The sequence below is a fragment of the Sinocyclocheilus grahami genome, unplaced genomic scaffold (genome assembly GCF_001515645.1).
Source record: "Sinocyclocheilus grahami isolate Dianchi unplaced genomic scaffold, SAMN03320097.WGS_v1.1 scaffold25.1, whole genome shotgun sequence".
In the NCBI taxonomy this organism is placed as follows: Eukaryota; Metazoa; Chordata; class Actinopteri; order Cypriniformes; family Cyprinidae; genus Sinocyclocheilus; species Sinocyclocheilus grahami.
In genome coordinates this window covers 3,989,385-4,007,082 of record NW_015505204.1, presented here as the reverse complement: position 1 = coordinate 4,007,082, position 17,698 = coordinate 3,989,385, and the positions used below count along the sequence as shown (strand labels likewise).

Genomic DNA, 17,698 nt, shown 5'->3' with positions numbered 1-17,698 from the left:
TCTGAATAAAAGTATGAATTTTTTTTCTTTCTTTCAAAAAAAAAAAATCTATAACTACTGACCCCAACCTTTTGAATGATAGTGTATATATCCAATTGATACAATTACAATACAATTACTAAGAGTCTAGATGTAACAGTTATGAACTCTTTTGTTGTGTTTGCACTTTGTTTAGTCATCTGGGGCCCGTTCTTCGTACGTCGCATATTACATCCGAGAGGAAATGTCACATCCAAGATGATATCATCGTGCTAATCAGGATCTGGCTAATTTAGTTCTTCTGTGCCCTCATTTAGTTCATTGATTCATTAGTGCTCATTAGTTAATTCCCATCACCTGTTTGTCATCAGCTTGCCTGCCTTATTTAAGCTCACTCTTTGGTTCTAGTTTTTGTCTGGTATTATATTTGAATTGGTGTCACTGCCTCGTCTATGTGGATTATCTTCTTCCTGGATACTATTAAACTACTTGTTGATTTGATGTTCGTGTGCCTTCCTCGACACGACCGTGACACTAGACTGGTCTTATTCAACCGGAACTGGCAATGTTTTCATTTTCTTGCGTTTTTCCAGCATTCTTCTCCACTCTCAAAGTTTAACCTTAGCACTTGACTTTTAGCTGCATAGTCTACGTGCTTTCTTTGAGTGAATTGCAACACCAAAGACACTGATGACTTGGCTTGGAGCTGGGCGAGAGACAGATCTGAGGTGTGAGACCTGGAAGCAGGGTCAAAAACGGGATCCTCAGTATAGGAGGAGAAACTAGTATTAAACTGAGCTTATTCCCTGCTTTCCTAACAGGTGGCGGACGGTGTCCTCCGATCACGCTGTGCTGAATGAAAGCCTTGAACACTCCACAGCGGACTGCATCGCTTCTGATCTATTCAGCTCATGTTTTTACGGTTTACTGTTGAATTTGCTGTAATTATGTCCTCACGCTTTCGGCAGTGAGGTTGTGGGTATAGTTTGGATATAGCAGCATAAGGATGGGCAATCTCACATTGAGATGAAAATGAAGGTTAACCCACGTGGTCTGTGCCCTGAGCACTATAACAATAAAAGTGTAAAAAGAAATAATAGCGTTGTTATGGACTGCATTGTGGTTTCTCAAGCAGACTATAATAATAAAAGATAAAGAAAACCAATAACAAAACTCAAAACCACAACACCATGACAGCCGCAGGGGACTCAAATCACACTCAACAAGAAAACAATATAATTAAAAGAACACAAAGGTGAAATTATGTTATAGACTTTACCGCAAGGAGGGGGAAATAAAGAAACTAACAGGTACAAGATCAAGAGGAGCTCATAGCCTGACACCAGATATTTCAACAACAGCTTTCCATTCCTCCACATTTCATAGTCCACAGTCGCTTGGAATTACCAGATCATTCAATGCAATAGCATAAAATTTAATTAATTGAAATATTTAAACCCAAAATATAATGTTCAGCTGAGACTATTCATGATATTATTAATATCCATGCACATTAAATAAAATACAGTACATTACCATTCAAAAGTTTGGAGTTAGTAAGATTTTTTTAATGGTTTTGAAAGAAGTTCACCGAGATGTTCATCAAGGCTGCATTAAGAGTATTTTTTTTTTTTAAATGGTAAAAACTCTTGAAGCATCTTGGAGATGTTGCCACAGTTCTTCTGGATTTAGTCTGTCTCAGTTTGTTCTGTTTCTTCATGTCATTCCAGACAGACTGGATGATGCTGAGATCAGATCTCTGTGTGGAGCACTGCTGTTGTCAAACAAAAACCTCACTGGGTTATTACAATTAATGGCAAAATGAATGTTTGGAAATGTAAACTGATATTTCCTACTGACACACTACAGCAAAAGATAGAAAAATAACTGGTTTAAAACCATTTTTTGTTGGAGAAAATACTAACGGTCTAAGACTTTTGCACAGTGGTGTATGTGAATATTCTTTAAAAATTCCCTTTTTTGTTCCACTGAAAAAATTAAAGGAGTTTGAAGGACATATGTGTGAGTAAATAATGACAGAATTGTAATTTTTGGATGTACTATTCCTTTAAATGTCACCATCAGCTGCCTCTGCATTTTTGCATTATCTTTATTAAAACATGTCCTCTTAAAACTTCTAAGCTTAAAAAAGTCTAACACAGCAGAGAACTGAAATGAAGGGCATTAAAGAGACAAAGCGTGCATGTGATTTTACAAAACCCTCATCTTTTCTCTGCACATCCTTTTATCTTGTCAGTTAGCCGCTCATCTTTTATACACATTCTCATCTGGCTGGTGATGCTGAACAGCTAAATGGAGAATGTCATGATGACCAGGTGTCAAGAGCACTGCAGACCCCAGAGAAAGAGGAAGAAGGGAGGAGTGGCCGCCATCTGTGTCTTGAGCTGGTTGTTTTATTCCTCCTCTACGCTTATGTGAGAAATCCTTTAGTTTGCAGGTTTTGTTCATGTGTATAAAGAGAGATGCTGTCAGCTCTTATTCTTTAGATGTGTGTCTTTGAGTAAAAACAGGAAAGAGGAAGTGAATATTTGAAAGGAAGCTGGTCTTGTACCTTTCCTTTTAGACCATGTTCGGTCCTTGCTCCTAACAACAGTATTTCTCAGTTTCACAGTGTATGGATTCATTAGGCAGGATAAAGGACTGTTTTTTTTCTTATTAGAGCTCTTAAATAACACATGTTCCTCCATCTTGCTAAAAAGTGTAAATGCTGTGAAGATTTCATGCTGAGTTTAAATGGACTGTCTGAATAAAATGTGATTGGTTCTTGCTCGTGCAAAACTTGCTGCCAAGCCAAGCAATTATTAGCATGTGATGAGGTTGTTATGGGTGATTTCATGGCTGTTGTGTAAATTAAATTAGATTTAATTTGTCAGGTTTTAGAATATTTAGACTAAACTATTTTGGTCTGTTTGAATTAGGAATTTACCACTGATTTAATATATTCAAAAGAGTAATTTTGTCTAATATTACCTTAAGTTATAATTTAAAATGATAGTTTTTAATATTTTTGTGCACATTTATAATTCATTAATTTTTCATATTTATAGATTTCATTAGGGTTTTATACAGTATTGTTTATAAGTTTGGGGCAGTAAGATTTAAAAAAATATATATATATTAGTACACTTGTTCAGCAACAATGCATAAATAAAAAATGATAGCAAAGATATGTCATTCAACAGTGATAACACAAAATGTTTCTTGATCTTGAGCAGCAAATCAGGATATTAGAATGATTTCTGAAGGATCACGTGACACTGAAGAACAGAGTAATGATGCTGAAAATTCAGCTTTGCCATCACAGAAATAAATTACATGTGAAAATAAATTTAAACAGAAAACAGTCACTTTAAATTGTAATCATATTTCTCATTATTACTGGATTTTACTGGATTTTTAATCCAATAAATGCAGCGTTGGTGAGCATAAGAGACTTCTTTCAAAAACATTAAAACATCTTGAATGTATATAAATAATGTACATGTATATAAATATAAAAATTTTTTTTTTTTTTTTACAGTGCTAGCTGTTGTATTTTTGATATTGTTTTATCAATAATCATTCCCCATATATATCCTGAACACATTCCCCATATATATCCTGAAAATGTTATTTATTGCGTAACAAAAACATCATTTTAAACTCAACATTTGATGTTGCTGCTTATGCAAAAGTCACCACAGTAGAAACCACCCAGAGAAGACACATCTGTCTAAGCTAGTGGAGAGGTGTAAACAAATGTAAATAAGACAAAAATAATGTTTGTGAGTGCTTTGCAACTTTAACACGCTTTATCAACACCTCACCTTTTTTGCAGTGAGAGAAAAAATATTTGAGATACAACGAACATTCAGCATGTATCTACAGTAGGCTACATACTGTACAGCCCTTGTGTGTAATTTTAAACTCAACATTTGATGTTGCTGCTTATGCAAAAGTCACCACAGTAGAAACCACCCAGAGAAGACACATCTGTCTAAGCTAGTGGAGAGGTGTAAACAAATGTAAATAAGACAAAAATAATGTTTGTGTGTGCTTTGCAACTTTAACACGTTTTATCAACACCTCACCTTTTTTGCAGTGAGAGAAAAAATATTTGAGATACAACGAACATTCAGCATGTATCTACAGTAGGCTACATACTGTACAGCCCTTGTGTGTTTGTTTATTAAATACTTTAGGTATTTTGATGTTTTCAGCTACCAGTAAGACCTGTCAACTGTTCGAGATTACGTTTTGTGTTTAAAAAAAGTATTTTGCAGAATTACACAGCTTTTCTGCCCGAAACAGCAGAGTAAATATGAAGAAAATCTGTCTGGGTCTGACAATGCTGACAGCAAGAATACAGACAGTATTAACAGACAGTGAACGCAGTCAGCTTGTAACAACAGTTGAGATTTACACAAAAGCCAAATTACAGCAAGCATTCATATCCTTCAGTAAATATATTCACACTGCCAAAATGCCGAGCGGTAAGCCATGCTACTCAGTTTAACTCTGTACCTCTGCGGCGGTTTCCTTGTGATCATCTTCTTCAAACACTAATACATTATGATGATTGTATTCTGGGACCGCATCCTTAAAGAGTCAAATGCAAACTTTTAATCCATGCATGCGGTGTAGAGCCTCAATGACAAAACAAACACACACACACACACACACACTCTCTCTCTCTCTCTCTCTCTCTCTCTTTCTTACTCATTATAGGTAATGTATTCTTCTTTAATTAGAGAGCTGTCATCACTGTCAGGTCCAGCTGAGAAAGAGTCAGTGGGGAATCTAAACAGCATCAGCATGCAATAACAACATGCAAGAAAACTTTACTTCAGGTATTACGCAGCATCCTAAACACACTCCACTCAACATTATAAAACGCATTGTTCCGGCTCTCAACTCTGCTTAAATGCGCTGAGAGAAATAGAGGAAGCATTTGTGTGAAAGTATTAGTGCTTGCCTTGTTTATTATAGTGACGTACAAAGTGCAACAAAGTTTTCTTTCAATTCCCCCCCCAAAATGATTTTTAAAGCTTCAAAATACTGCTAATATACTAAAATAAGTGATTCTGTGGAATCCATGAATGATAACTCTAAATATTGTGTCTTTTAGAGAAGTTGTGTGCTATTGCTGTTATACGGAATAAAGCCATATCTAGAAAACATCATAGAAACTATAGAGGCTTTTTGACTTCTGAAACTACGGAAGACCCACACAGAATACACAAATAAACAAAAACTATTAAATGTTGTTTTTGATCATTGAAATAAAGGTGAATGAATATAAATATTGCATGAAAACTTTATTAAAAATATTTCTGTCAACTTAATGAAATAAATATGTTTAGGCTGAAATACTAAAACAACTAAAAGTAAAACTGAAATAACAATAGAAAATCAAAAATTAATAAAAATGACAAAAGCACACAACAAAATTAAAATATAAACTGAAAATATGAAAATAAAAGCTAGTTCAAAATATCAATACATATTATAATAGTATATAAATAATACTAACACTGCAGTTTCAGATTTCATCAAATATTAATCAGACTCCCCTGCCTTGCAACTTTAGTTAACGCTTTGTAGCATGGTGTTTGTGAAATGTAATAATGCATATTAGTTTTTGCCTGTTTTCACGATCTGTGCTCTGCAAAGCAATGGAACAGATTTCTGGAGTGTGAAGGAACGTCATTAATCATCAAAATTTCCCAGGGCCAATTTCATATGCTTAAGCACCCTCGCTCTCAAACAGATACATAAACACATTTACAATGAAGCAACGCTTTAATCCGGTGTGCTTCACATCACTAATCTTCAGGGCACTACATGCTACATATTAATGGATCAGACAGCATTTACACAATATTTGACTTCACATGAAGTGAAAGAATCTGCCCTACATAGTAAATCATCTGTGTTAATTAATGCAAATTTGTAAATAAATGACATATTGCACATCGCACGAACTGAAAACAAAAGACAACAGCATTTATCACCAAAAACTAACAGCTTAGTGAGTAACCGAAGACAGAAGCTTCAGTTTCAAGTGAGCTCTCTTTAATGTTATGTGACTAGGCTTAGGCTCTCTGTGCAGAGGCAATCCTCGGTGGTCTCATCAGGGAAGATCTTTGGTCTTGCACAATCTGCACTTTGTATGTCATGGCTTCCTTTTTTTTTTCTTCTCCCTCTTATTCCAGGATAAACTCTATATCAATGGCTGCCAAGTTCAAAAATAGCTCCACGCTGTGGAAAGACGTGCAAATTTATGCAGCTTTCTCAAAGTTGGCAGTGAATAGACCTGACACGTTTACTCGGAGCCAATGTGCAGTCTAATCTTCTAGTATGAGCGCATAACCACACCAGAAGAAAACTCTGAAAAACACATACCAAATAATGACGGAATTTCTCTCAAGTAATTACATACTTAAAATGCATTTCCAACATAGACATCTTCAGCATGCGTCTTAAAACCAACACTTCCAATGCATTAAACTCAATGGAACAAAGCATCAAGCTTCCGTCAGTGTTGTCTTGCGTGCATGTCAAGTTTTATAACAATTTCAACTTTGACCCTTCCTGCCGCTGAGTTTAGAAAGCACAGCAAATGAGTATCAGACAACTAGCCACATGGTGTATCATTACATGGGAGGTGCTGCAAAAAAAAATCCAAAGATGGAAGAGAGACTGAGCTTGTGCTTTTGGTAGAGACGCTGTAGTGAAATAGCAACTGAAGTCCATCTTTTCGGATAATCATTCTAAAAAATGTTGTTTTTTTTTGGGACGCAATGAGATGAAAATAAGTGTAGCCTACTGCTTAAAAAGGCGACCCTAAGAACAAGCAGAGCATTTATTTTTTATGAAATGCATTAAGTTACTTTTTTAGGATAAAAAATTCAATTTTATTTTTTACTGTAGAAAATGAATAGTGATTTTGTCTCATACATAACCAACAGAAAATGAAATGTGGCATGACATCAGTTAACAGCTACAATGTTGACATTTTAAATATACCCCAATTTCTTTTAATATATGCAAGGTGGAGGTTTTCAGTCTTGTTTATTTCCATATTTTTATGGGTGTGCAGACATGTATTATCCAAAAGTTTAGGATTGGTAAGACATTTTGGTAAGGTTTTTAATGTTTTAGCATGTATTTGATTTAAATAGATAGATAGTAATGAAATATTACTGCAATTAAAATAACTAAGTACTTTCTATTTTAACATTTTTTCAAATGTTATTTATTCTTGTGATCAAAGCTGAATTTTCAGCTCTTCAGTGTCATGTGATCCTTCAGAAATCATTCCAATATGCTGATTTGATACTCAAGAAACGTTTTGAATTATTATCAGTGTTGAAAACAGCTGTGCTGCTTAATATTTTTGTAGAAACTGTGATGTCGGATTTCTTTTGTAAAATCTTTTGTAACATTATAAATTACTTTACTGACAATCCTCACTGAATAAAAGCATTAATTTCTTAAAAAAAAAAACTCACCCCAAGCTTTTGAACAGTAGTGTACAACGTGTCAGGAAATAGATGAAATTAACAGAAAAGTGACTTGAATATTATGGTTTAAATTTAACAAGTAACATTGATTCCAAAATGACTTTTTCTGTCCTAAGCCTCAAATTCTTACCTTTCTTATGTGCTTTTTTAACTATCGTGTATAACTCCCACCTTCTCGCTACCAAGCAACCTTGTAAAATCAGCCTTCCTTGACGCTTTTCCTGTGGTGGTAAAAGATCGCTTGTACTGTGAGGTGTGAATGCACCTAAAGTCTGCCACATCAGTCCATAAACCTCTTCTTCCTTCCCACAGTTTATGCTACATACAAGATGCCCAATCACATCTACAGTATACACGCCACTGCTTCATGTTTTTCTCCTGTCTGTGGCGTCAACTAGTGTCTAATCATAATTGGACTAATCACTATACAAAACATACATAAAACAATTCTCCTCAACAAGCTGCTTGAGTTACATAATTTATTTAGAGTGTATTAAACAAATACATTAAATATTAATACATGTTAAAAAAAAATTTCAAACCCTTAACTTTGAGCAGTAGTTGTATATATTATTATATATTACCAAAAAAAAATCAGAATAAGCAGTGCATATTCTCAATAAGCACATAAAGATAATTTAACTGATGTTTTATGTGTTTATCATCTATTCTATATCTGATACTGCATTTTATTAGTGTGTAAATGAATGTCATATTACATTAATCACTTCATATCACTTTGATTCATCTTGACATGTTTACAGTCTGTTTACTTTTCGAAGACTAATGTCTCCAATATCACAAATTTCACCCAGAAACCTGAGATTTTGGGATTTCCACTTAGAAAACGAGAAGCTAGGGAGAGAGAAAGAAAATATATGGGGATAACAGCTTCTCTTATGTTTGCCCAGAGCGAGTGGTTTAATCTAATGTCACAGAGTCACACAGTTGTTTATTGATCATAAAAAGGGAGTGTGTTATTTTAAGCCACAAGCAACTACATTCATGTCCCCCCACACACACACACAATCAATCCCTTCCTCTCTGACGCTCGAACACAGACACACAGTACTGAATGTTAGTCTGACTGCTTGAACGCCTCTTGCTGTGCAGTAGTGTATCGAAGTCAGTTCATGCACTCTCAGAAAAAAAGGTACAAAAGTTGTCACTGGGGCGGTACCTCTTCAAACGGCACAACTTTGTACCTAAAGAGTCCATATTGGTATCTTAAAGGTACATACTGTATTAGTACCTAAAGTGTACATATTCAATTTGTGTTTTAAAAACTTTATTTATGAAGTTATTTATTTATGTAATTAACTGCATTTTTGTAAACATGGATTTTTAATACATACTGTAGTTGTATTGACAATTTAAAAGCAATTAATTCATTTACATTTTTGAATTCATACACTCAAAATTAACAGGTTTTTTTAAGCGGCACTCAGACATAAAAAAAACTTGTATATACAACATATGTCTAATCATAATTGGACTAATCACTATACAAAACATACATAAAACAATTCTCCTCAACAAGCTGCTTGAGTTACATAATTTATTTAGAGTGTATTAAACAAATACATTAAATATTAATACATGTTAAAAAAAAAATTCAAACCCTTAACTTTGAGCAGTAGTTGTATATATTATTATATATTACCAAAAAAAAATCAGAATAAGCAGTGCATATTCTCAATAAGCACATAAAGATAATTTAACTGATGTTTTATGTGTTTATCATCTATTCTATATCTGATACTGCATTTTATTAGTGTGTAAATGAATGTCATATTACATTAATCACTTCATATCACTTTGATTCATCTTGACATGTTTACAGTCTGTTTACTTTTCGAAGACTAATGTCTCCAATATCACAAATTTCACCCAGAAACCTGAGATTTTGGGATTTCCACTTAGAAAACGAGAAGCTAGGGAGAGAGAAAGAAAATATATGGGGATAACAGCTTCTCTTATGTTTGCCCAGAGCGAGTGGTTTAATCTAATGTCACAGAGTCACACAGTTGTTTATTGATCATAAAAAGGGAGTGTGTTATTTTAAGCCACAAGCAACTACATTCAAGTCCCCCCACACACACACACACAATCAATCCCTTCCTCTCTGACGCTCGAACACAGACACACAGTACTGAATGTTAGTCTGACTGCTTGAACGCCTCTTGCTGTGCAGTAGTGTATCGAAGTCAGTTCATGCACTCTCAGAAAAAAAGGTACAAAAGTTGTCACTGGGGCGGTACCTCTTCAAACGGCACAACTTTGTACCTAAAGAGTCCATATTGGTATCTTAAAGGTACATACTGTATTAGTACCTAAAGTGTACATATTAGTACCTAAAAGGTACAAAAGTGTACCTTTTGAAAAGGTACCGCCCCAGTGAAAGCTTTTGTACCTTTTTTTCTGAGAGTGTGGAAGCGAACACAATAAGTCATTTCCTTTGAAGTTTATGAATGGTTTGACATGCAGGTTAAGTGTTTTGGGGCGAATGACTGAGCCAAAGGCTTGTTCTCATGAAGACTGCACTGTTAAAACGGTCTATTGTGATACTAACATGGTTTGTCAATTATAGATCTGTCTTAAACATTCAGAACAAATACTTCATATAGAAGATATCTTCAGCATGCATAATAAAACAACATATTTCTGACAGAGTGTAATAGTCCCCTTGATTTATTATTTCTATTCATTCTGAACTGCATTACACATTTGCCGAATGTCAAGTTTATCAAGTACAGATGCATTTGCAGTACAAATTTCTTCCTGTGAATTGAATTGTGTGTGTGTTATCCTAGACACACAGCTGCAGTGGCCCCCAAAATATTTGGGCACCACAATACACTTACAAATGTATGGATGTCACTGCATTTCATTCAAATACGAAACCAAATGGCATATCTTTAAAAACTAAAATGTGCATGCACATTTGTCATGCCATAAATTAACAAATGAATGAATGAATGAATGAATGAATAAATAAGTACAGTACATATGTGTCAGGGTCGTGCCCTGACAGTCATGTCTGTTCTGTCTTTGTTTAACGCAGGGGTGCCCAAACTCGGTCCTGGAGGGCCGGTGTCCTGCAGAGTTTAGCTCCAGCTTGCCTCAACACACATGCCTGCAAGTTTCTAGTATGCCTAGTAAGACCTTCATTAGCTGCTTCAGGTGTGTTTAATTAGGGTTGGAGCTAAACTCTGCAGGACACCGGCCCTCCAGGACCGAGTTTGGGCACCCCTGGTTTAACGTTTCCTGGTTTGTCTTTGTCTTTGTTTATGTTGGCCATGTGCTCCTCTCGTCCTGCCCCCTTGTTTCCCTCTACCACACCCCATAGTCTAGTCCTCGTTAACTTGATTGTGTCCACCTGTTCCTCATGTGTTCTGCTCCTTTATAGTGTGCCTCTTCCCTCATGTCTCTGCTGGTTCGTTGCATTAGTTCCTTCTGTGAAGAGACTTCTTTGTCATTCTGCTAGTCGTATTAGTAGTGTTATTTTACACTCCTTTCAGTCTAGCTTTGCATTTCGTTTTCTAGAGGTTTATTAGGTTTTCGTTGCTTTTTGTTATTTTGTCCAAGTCTAGTTCCTGTCTTTATTTTTGTTCTAGTTTTATCAAACCTCTTGTTTGGCTTCTTTCCTTATTTTGATCTCGTCTGTTTTTATTCCAGTTATCGATTCCTAGATTTTGCCTTATGGTTCATTCTTTTGTTTATTTGCTCTCTGCAGTTTGAGTTTGTTTTTCTTTGTTCTTTTCTTTCTAGTCATAGTGCGTAGTCAGAGTTTTATCTTGCTGTTTGTTCTCTCTTGTGGTCTTGTGTTTGTTCCTGTTCTGTGTCCTGATTCCCCTGGCTGCTGTTTTCAAGACCTGGCTATCTGACTGGACTGATTTCACCACAGCTCGAAGTATCAAGCCCTGGTTTCTCAAGCTGCTGCCTGATCTCCAGTGTTCTCATTATCTGGGGCCGCTCTATCATCCTTGTTCTCCAGCCTAACTTTGTCCAGGTCTGACCTCAGCCATCCTCCTGTTCTCCTGCAGACTGCCATTTCCTACTGTTTGGACTCTCGCATCTCATTCGTTCCTTTGTCTTGTCAATAAACCTCACTCCCTTGATCATTCTGGATCTGGGTCTCTGTAGTAAACTGCTGTGACAGACCGTGACACATGTAATTCTGGAAAAAGTAAAACAGTGATGTAACATTCAGCTTTGAGGTAGTCGATATGTGCATAAGTGTGTTCACACATGCATATGTTATTAATATACCTAGCAACGTAAAACACAGCATGTGAGAACTTCACTATTCACATGACCGCATATAAACAAATACATGAATATTTAAAATGCTGGTAGTGATAGGAAGGTTACTTGGGGGAACAGCGATTTGTTTGCAGTTGAGGCAGCGTACTGTGGTGTGTAACACCTAGCACACTGTGAAGTAAGGGCACATACAGTTTGAATGCTATGAAAGATTGACGTTACACAGAACTCTCTTTTCACCCTGTGTCCGCTCTTGCCGGCCTCTTCTACTGTCTACAATGTTCTTGTGAAACAAGCACTTTGTAAAACATCAGAATCAGAATTCAACCAGACAGCATTACCCATGTCCCGTCCACATGAAATGGGCCTGCAAACACACACGCACACTGGCCATGGAGAACATCAGGACTTTGATGCCTGTCAGTTTGAAGCCCAGACAGATACATATACAATGTAATTATAGTAGGATTTAAAGGAAGAAAAATGTTCACCATCATCAGACTGGTCCATTTAAGCAGCATGGAGTGCACCGGCAATACAATGTACAATCTGTAGAGCAGCACTAGCCAAAGCACAGCTTATCTATCACATAATCACGGCAGTTTTACAAGATTGTTCCGTCCACCCCTTTCTTGAAAAGGAATAGTGTTCTTTTCCTAGCTCTTTCCACAGCTACTGTATATGCAGGAGTCCTCCCTCCTGTTAGAAACCAAAGCCAGGTCAAGTCTGTAAAAAATGCAATCAATTGCAATGTTTCTTTATTCAAGTGATTTTTTTAAAATACTGACTGTTTATATATTGTTTCATAGTAAATAATTTAGTTGTTCAATTTAAAACAGCTAAGATGAATCAAAGTAGAGTGAAAATCCAATGTATCATCATGAACTAGATAATAGCACCAGTATTATCTAATTGATGATGATATATTGTTTTTTCACTGTACTTTAATTACTCTGTAGGTTAGGTTGGGTCAGCATATTTTTATTCCCTTGCACACAAATGCAAACAAGCTCTGTTTGGATACGTAAAAAAAAATCATCCAATACATTCTGAGCAATTATTGAAATATTTGAGTACAAACAAAACCCAATTTCCTTTTAAGAGAGGCACATGCAATATATTCTCCATATCTAAAACAACCATTAAGTTATTGTATATTGTTCTATCTTTAGCAGTTGTTTGATTTAGGTTGCGCTGTAATTAGAAAAGCAGTCTATTTTAAGGGTTTCCCTTCATTAGCCAAGTGGAGAGGGTCTCATAAGCTAATAAGGTGGATAGATGTAAAAGCAAACTCTTCTGTATAGAGTGTGTGTTTGCATTATCAGGATGAGGTAAGTTGTTAGACGTTAATTGGTCTTGGAGAGTGTGCGAGTGTGTCTGCGTGATTGATTTGTGCTAAGTTTTGTTCTCAGTAGGTGAGCAACCGTAATGATTATATACACATGAAAAACATGGCGTCAGCTAAACAAAAATTGACTTTTTAAAAATAGCTCCAAAATGCCACTAGACAATATTCTGCACTCTGTATCACCGTTAATAGTTGGAAATTAAGGTACAATGAAAGTAGTGGGTGTTCATTTGGACTTAATTGTAAAGGGCCATGGCATTAAGTTTGGGTAAGTGGGTTATTTCATAATGTGCTGTACAAAATATTCACATTTATATAATTTTGTACTCTTGTTACTCTCTCTGAGGGAGCATTGTTACGACTTGACCTAGTTTTTTCAAATATCAATAATCATGTTCTTTCTTCTTATTTCTGCAGGATGCAATATGAAAATCTGGTCATGAGCGGGTATCTGATGAGAAATGAAAACACAAGCACTTCCTGCCCTGTGGGAGGCTATGCGTGGGAAAGCTCAGATTCGCTATCTGAAAAGCTATTGCACACAAACAAGACTCTGGTCATAAATGAAGCTTCCTTTCCAGTGTGACAAGACACCAAGCGTACACTGAACAGAGAAAAACAAAAATCGTTTTTCTCAAGCTGATGTTCCTAAACTGTTACATTCAATTACAATCAAAGCCTTGTTGAATATCCAGTGGAATACTGCTAAAAAGATCATAACGTGTGTAAACAACACACTTGTTCCTCAGGAACAAGCTGAGGAACAAGCTGGGGCTATGGCTGAATCACAGATGTCTATTTCACCTGGGTCCAGTGGACATGGAGGAGGTATGGTGACCAGTGCCTTACTTTGCTGGGCTATGGCTCTTGTGTTCCTCTCATTGACAAGGGTGCCTGTTGTTCAGGGTGACTGCTGGCTGATTGAAGGGGAAAAGGGATTTGTATGGTTGGCAATCTGCAGCCAGAACCAGCCACCATATGAAAATATCCCATTGCATATTAACAGCACAATTGTTGACCTGCGACTCAATGAGAACAAGATTCGAAGCATCCACTTTTCTTCCTTAAGTCGCTTCGGCAATCTCACATACATGAACCTGACTAAGAATGACATCTCTTATATTGAAGATGGGGCTTTCTCAGCCCAATTTAATCTTCAAGTGTTGCAGATTGGCTTTAACAAGCTGAGGAACTTGACCGAGGGAATGCTGAGAGGATTGGGACGCTTACAGTACCTGTACCTTCAGGCTAACCTGATCGAGACCGTCTCAGCCAATGCCTTCTGGGAGTGTCCTGCGATTGAAAACATCGACCTTTCCATGAACAGGATTCAGCTTCTGGATGGTGCTACATTTCGTGGTCTGTCGAAGCTTACAACGTGTGAGCTCTATGTAAACCCGTTCAGTTGCTCATGTGAGCTGTTGGGATTCCTGCGCTGGCTTGTTGCATTCCCAAACCGGACAAGTGAGCGGATGGTGTGCGACACACCCCCTGGCTTTTCAGGCTATAGCCTCTTGAGTCAGAACCCCAGGATGCCAAGATTTCGGAATGCCTTCCATGCACTCTCCTCTGTCTGCATCGATGACAATGAGACACCGAATCTTCAAGGGTCTTCAGACGAGTGCACTCCAACAATGTTAAGCCCTTGCGGACTGGATGACTGTTCCTCAGGAACAGAGGAGGAGACCATAAGCATCAGCCCCACCTTTGTGGATCCAGATGCACGTCCTCTAATGAAACTAAAAGACATTACCCACACAAGTGCGACAATCTCGATTCAGATTCCAAATCCATTTAGAAAAATGTACATCCTTGTCTTGTACAATAACAGCTTCTTCACTGATATCCAAAACCTGAAAAGCCAGAGAGAAGACATTGAGTTACAGAACCTTAAATCTCACACTAACTACACTTACTGTGTGGCATCCATTCGTAATTCATTGAGATTCAACCACACCTGCCTTACCATCTCCACAGGACCAAGGACATTGCAAGAACATGTGACAAATGATTCAACCGCCACTCATTACATTATGACCATCCTCGGTTGTCTCTTTGGGATGCTGATCGTTCTGGGTGTAGTGTTCCATTGCTTGAGAAAGCGCAAACAGCAAGACGAGCCAAAGAGCAAGAAGCTGGAAAAGATGAAAAGAAACTTGATTGAGATGAAATATGGAACTGAACTGGAACAAGGGACTATATCACAGCTGTCCCAGAAACAAATTCTGTCCGCTGGTGAGACTGTACAAAGGATGCCATACTTGCCAACTGCCAGTGACTCAGATCAGTATAAAATGCAAGAGATCTCTGGGACACCAAAGACCACAAAAGGGAATTACATGGAAGTGAGATCAGAGCAACCAGAGCGCAGCGTTAGGGAATGCAGCGTTCCTCCATCAGAAACCAGCCAGGGATCTGTTGCAGAGATATCCACTATTGCAAAAGAAGTGGACAAAGTAAACCAGATCATCAACAACTGCATCGATGCACTCAAATCCGATTCAACATCATTCCAGGCTGCAAAATCCAGCGCGGTGTCCACAGCGGAGCCGCAGTTGGTCCTTATATCAGAACACCCACCGGGCAAGTCTGGGTTTCTGTCTCCAGTATACAAAGGAGGGTACCATCATCCTCTACAGAGGCACCACAGTATGGATGCCCCGCAAAAGCGTGCAAGCACATCCTCGAGTGGTTCGTTGCGCAGTCCACGCTCTTTCCGTTCCGAAGGAGCTTACAGATCAGAGTCCAAATATATTGAGAAGGCATCTCCACTCGATGAGTCAGGAATCATAACAGTCACTCCAGCTGCTGCAATCCTGAGGGCGGAGGCAGAACGGATTCGACAATACAGCGAACACAGGCACTCCTACCCTGGTCCCCACCATATAGAGGAGTCGATAGAGGTGTCGGGGAGCCGGAAGTCATCCATTCTGGAGCCGCTGACGCACTCCAGACCACGGGAGCTGTCCTATTCACAGCTCTCACCGCAGTACCACAACCTGAGTGGCTACTCCAGTCCTGAGTACAGCTGTAGGCCTTCTCTTAGCCTGTGGGAACGTTTTAAACTCCACCGCAAACGCCATAGGGATGAGGAAGAATACATTGCAGCAGGTCATGCATTAAGGAGGAAAGTACAGTTTGCCAAAGATGAGGACCTACATGACATTCTGGACTACTGGAAAGGAGTCTCTGCTCAGCAGAAATCATGATTACCATTTTTATAGCTCGTTCGATTAAAGAAGACCACACAAATCTCTGGACCAAACCAGCCAGTATCAATGATTAAGTGACAAGTCAGCACTCACTTTTAGAGAAATAGCTTAGAAGTATTGCTAGCTCTTTTCAATCATTCTGTTTGAGAATGAAAACAAAATACGAGATACTGTAGATCTTGCAGTGAGTGTACGTGCCAAGTGGTAAGAATAGAACATTTTTACAGTATTAACCTCAACTCAACATTTGATTTTTATATATTGGAAATAACAATAAACTACTATTATATTATCATCATCATCCTCATCATCATGACCATCATTGATTAGTAGTATTACTGTTAAGATTGATTCTTCTTCTTATTACAATTAATCTTTGGTTATCGCATGGCCGTGTCCTGTGACAGTATTGACTGTTGTGTACTTGGAAAAACATACAACTCAAAATGTCTACCAAACACTGTTCTCCCTAACCTTAGATTTTTATACAGACTGTGCAACTTTGAAAACGCTCTTTTTTTCTTCTTAGCGACTGTTCAACGGACAACTGCTGAATTTGCTACAGAAGCACACCTCTACTGGATTTTGAAACAACAACTTTTCAGAAGAAAAGCTTATCTTAATGCGTTCTCCATTCTTTTTTTGTCAAGTTTACATTTTCAAACATACAAGGAATGTTTCAAGTCCTTAACACTTGCACCTGCAATGTGATTACATACAGACACAGCTGTGCAGGTAGAACTGTTTTTGGCTTTCTATTGTATTTCATTAACAGAACACTGTTCTCCCTAACCTTAGATTTTTATACAGACTGTGCAACTTTGAAAACGCTCTTTTTTTCTTCTTAGCGACTGTTCAACGGACAACTGCTGAATTTGCTACAGAAGCACACCTCTACTGGATTTTGAAACAACAACTTTTCAGAAGAAAAGCTTATCTTAATGCGTTCTCCATTCTTTTTTTGTAAAGTTTACATTTTCAAACATACAAGGAATGTTTCAAGTCCTTAACACTTGCACCTGCAATGTGATTACATACAGACACAGCTGTGCAGGTAGAACTGTTTTTGGCTTTCTATTGTATTTCATTAACAGATCTTAAAGCAGTGAAAACTGACCCCACAAACTCAACACAAGTCCTGCATACTGGAGAATGAATGTACTGCGTGTTAACACTATTTTTCTCCGACATCAGTTTTACAATATTTGGGGCTTAGTTCAGCTTAAACCCAGTTCGATTCTTGTTTGCAAGACCTTCAGAAATATTTCTGTCTCAGTCAAAGATATTGCTACTTCATGCCTACTTTAAACCACTGTGAACCCCAAGAACTTGCTAAATCAGTCCTGGGGTTTGTTTTTTACTGAGAT

The 17,698-nt window shown here is 37.5% G+C and overlaps 1 protein-coding gene across 1 annotated transcript; it reads left to right on the top strand.

The window, feature by feature from the left end:
* The first annotated feature begins 13,569 nt into the window (after positions 1–13,569).
* Positions 13,570–16,360, top strand: elfn1b (extracellular leucine-rich repeat and fibronectin type III domain containing 1b). The gene has a single exon (XM_016249477.1). The coding sequence runs from the start codon at positions 13,896–13,898 to the stop codon at positions 16,326–16,328; it is 2,433 nt and encodes an 810-aa protein (XP_016104963.1). The 5' UTR covers positions 13,570–13,895; the 3' UTR covers positions 16,329–16,360.
* Positions 16,361–17,698: the final 1,338 nt, after the last annotated feature.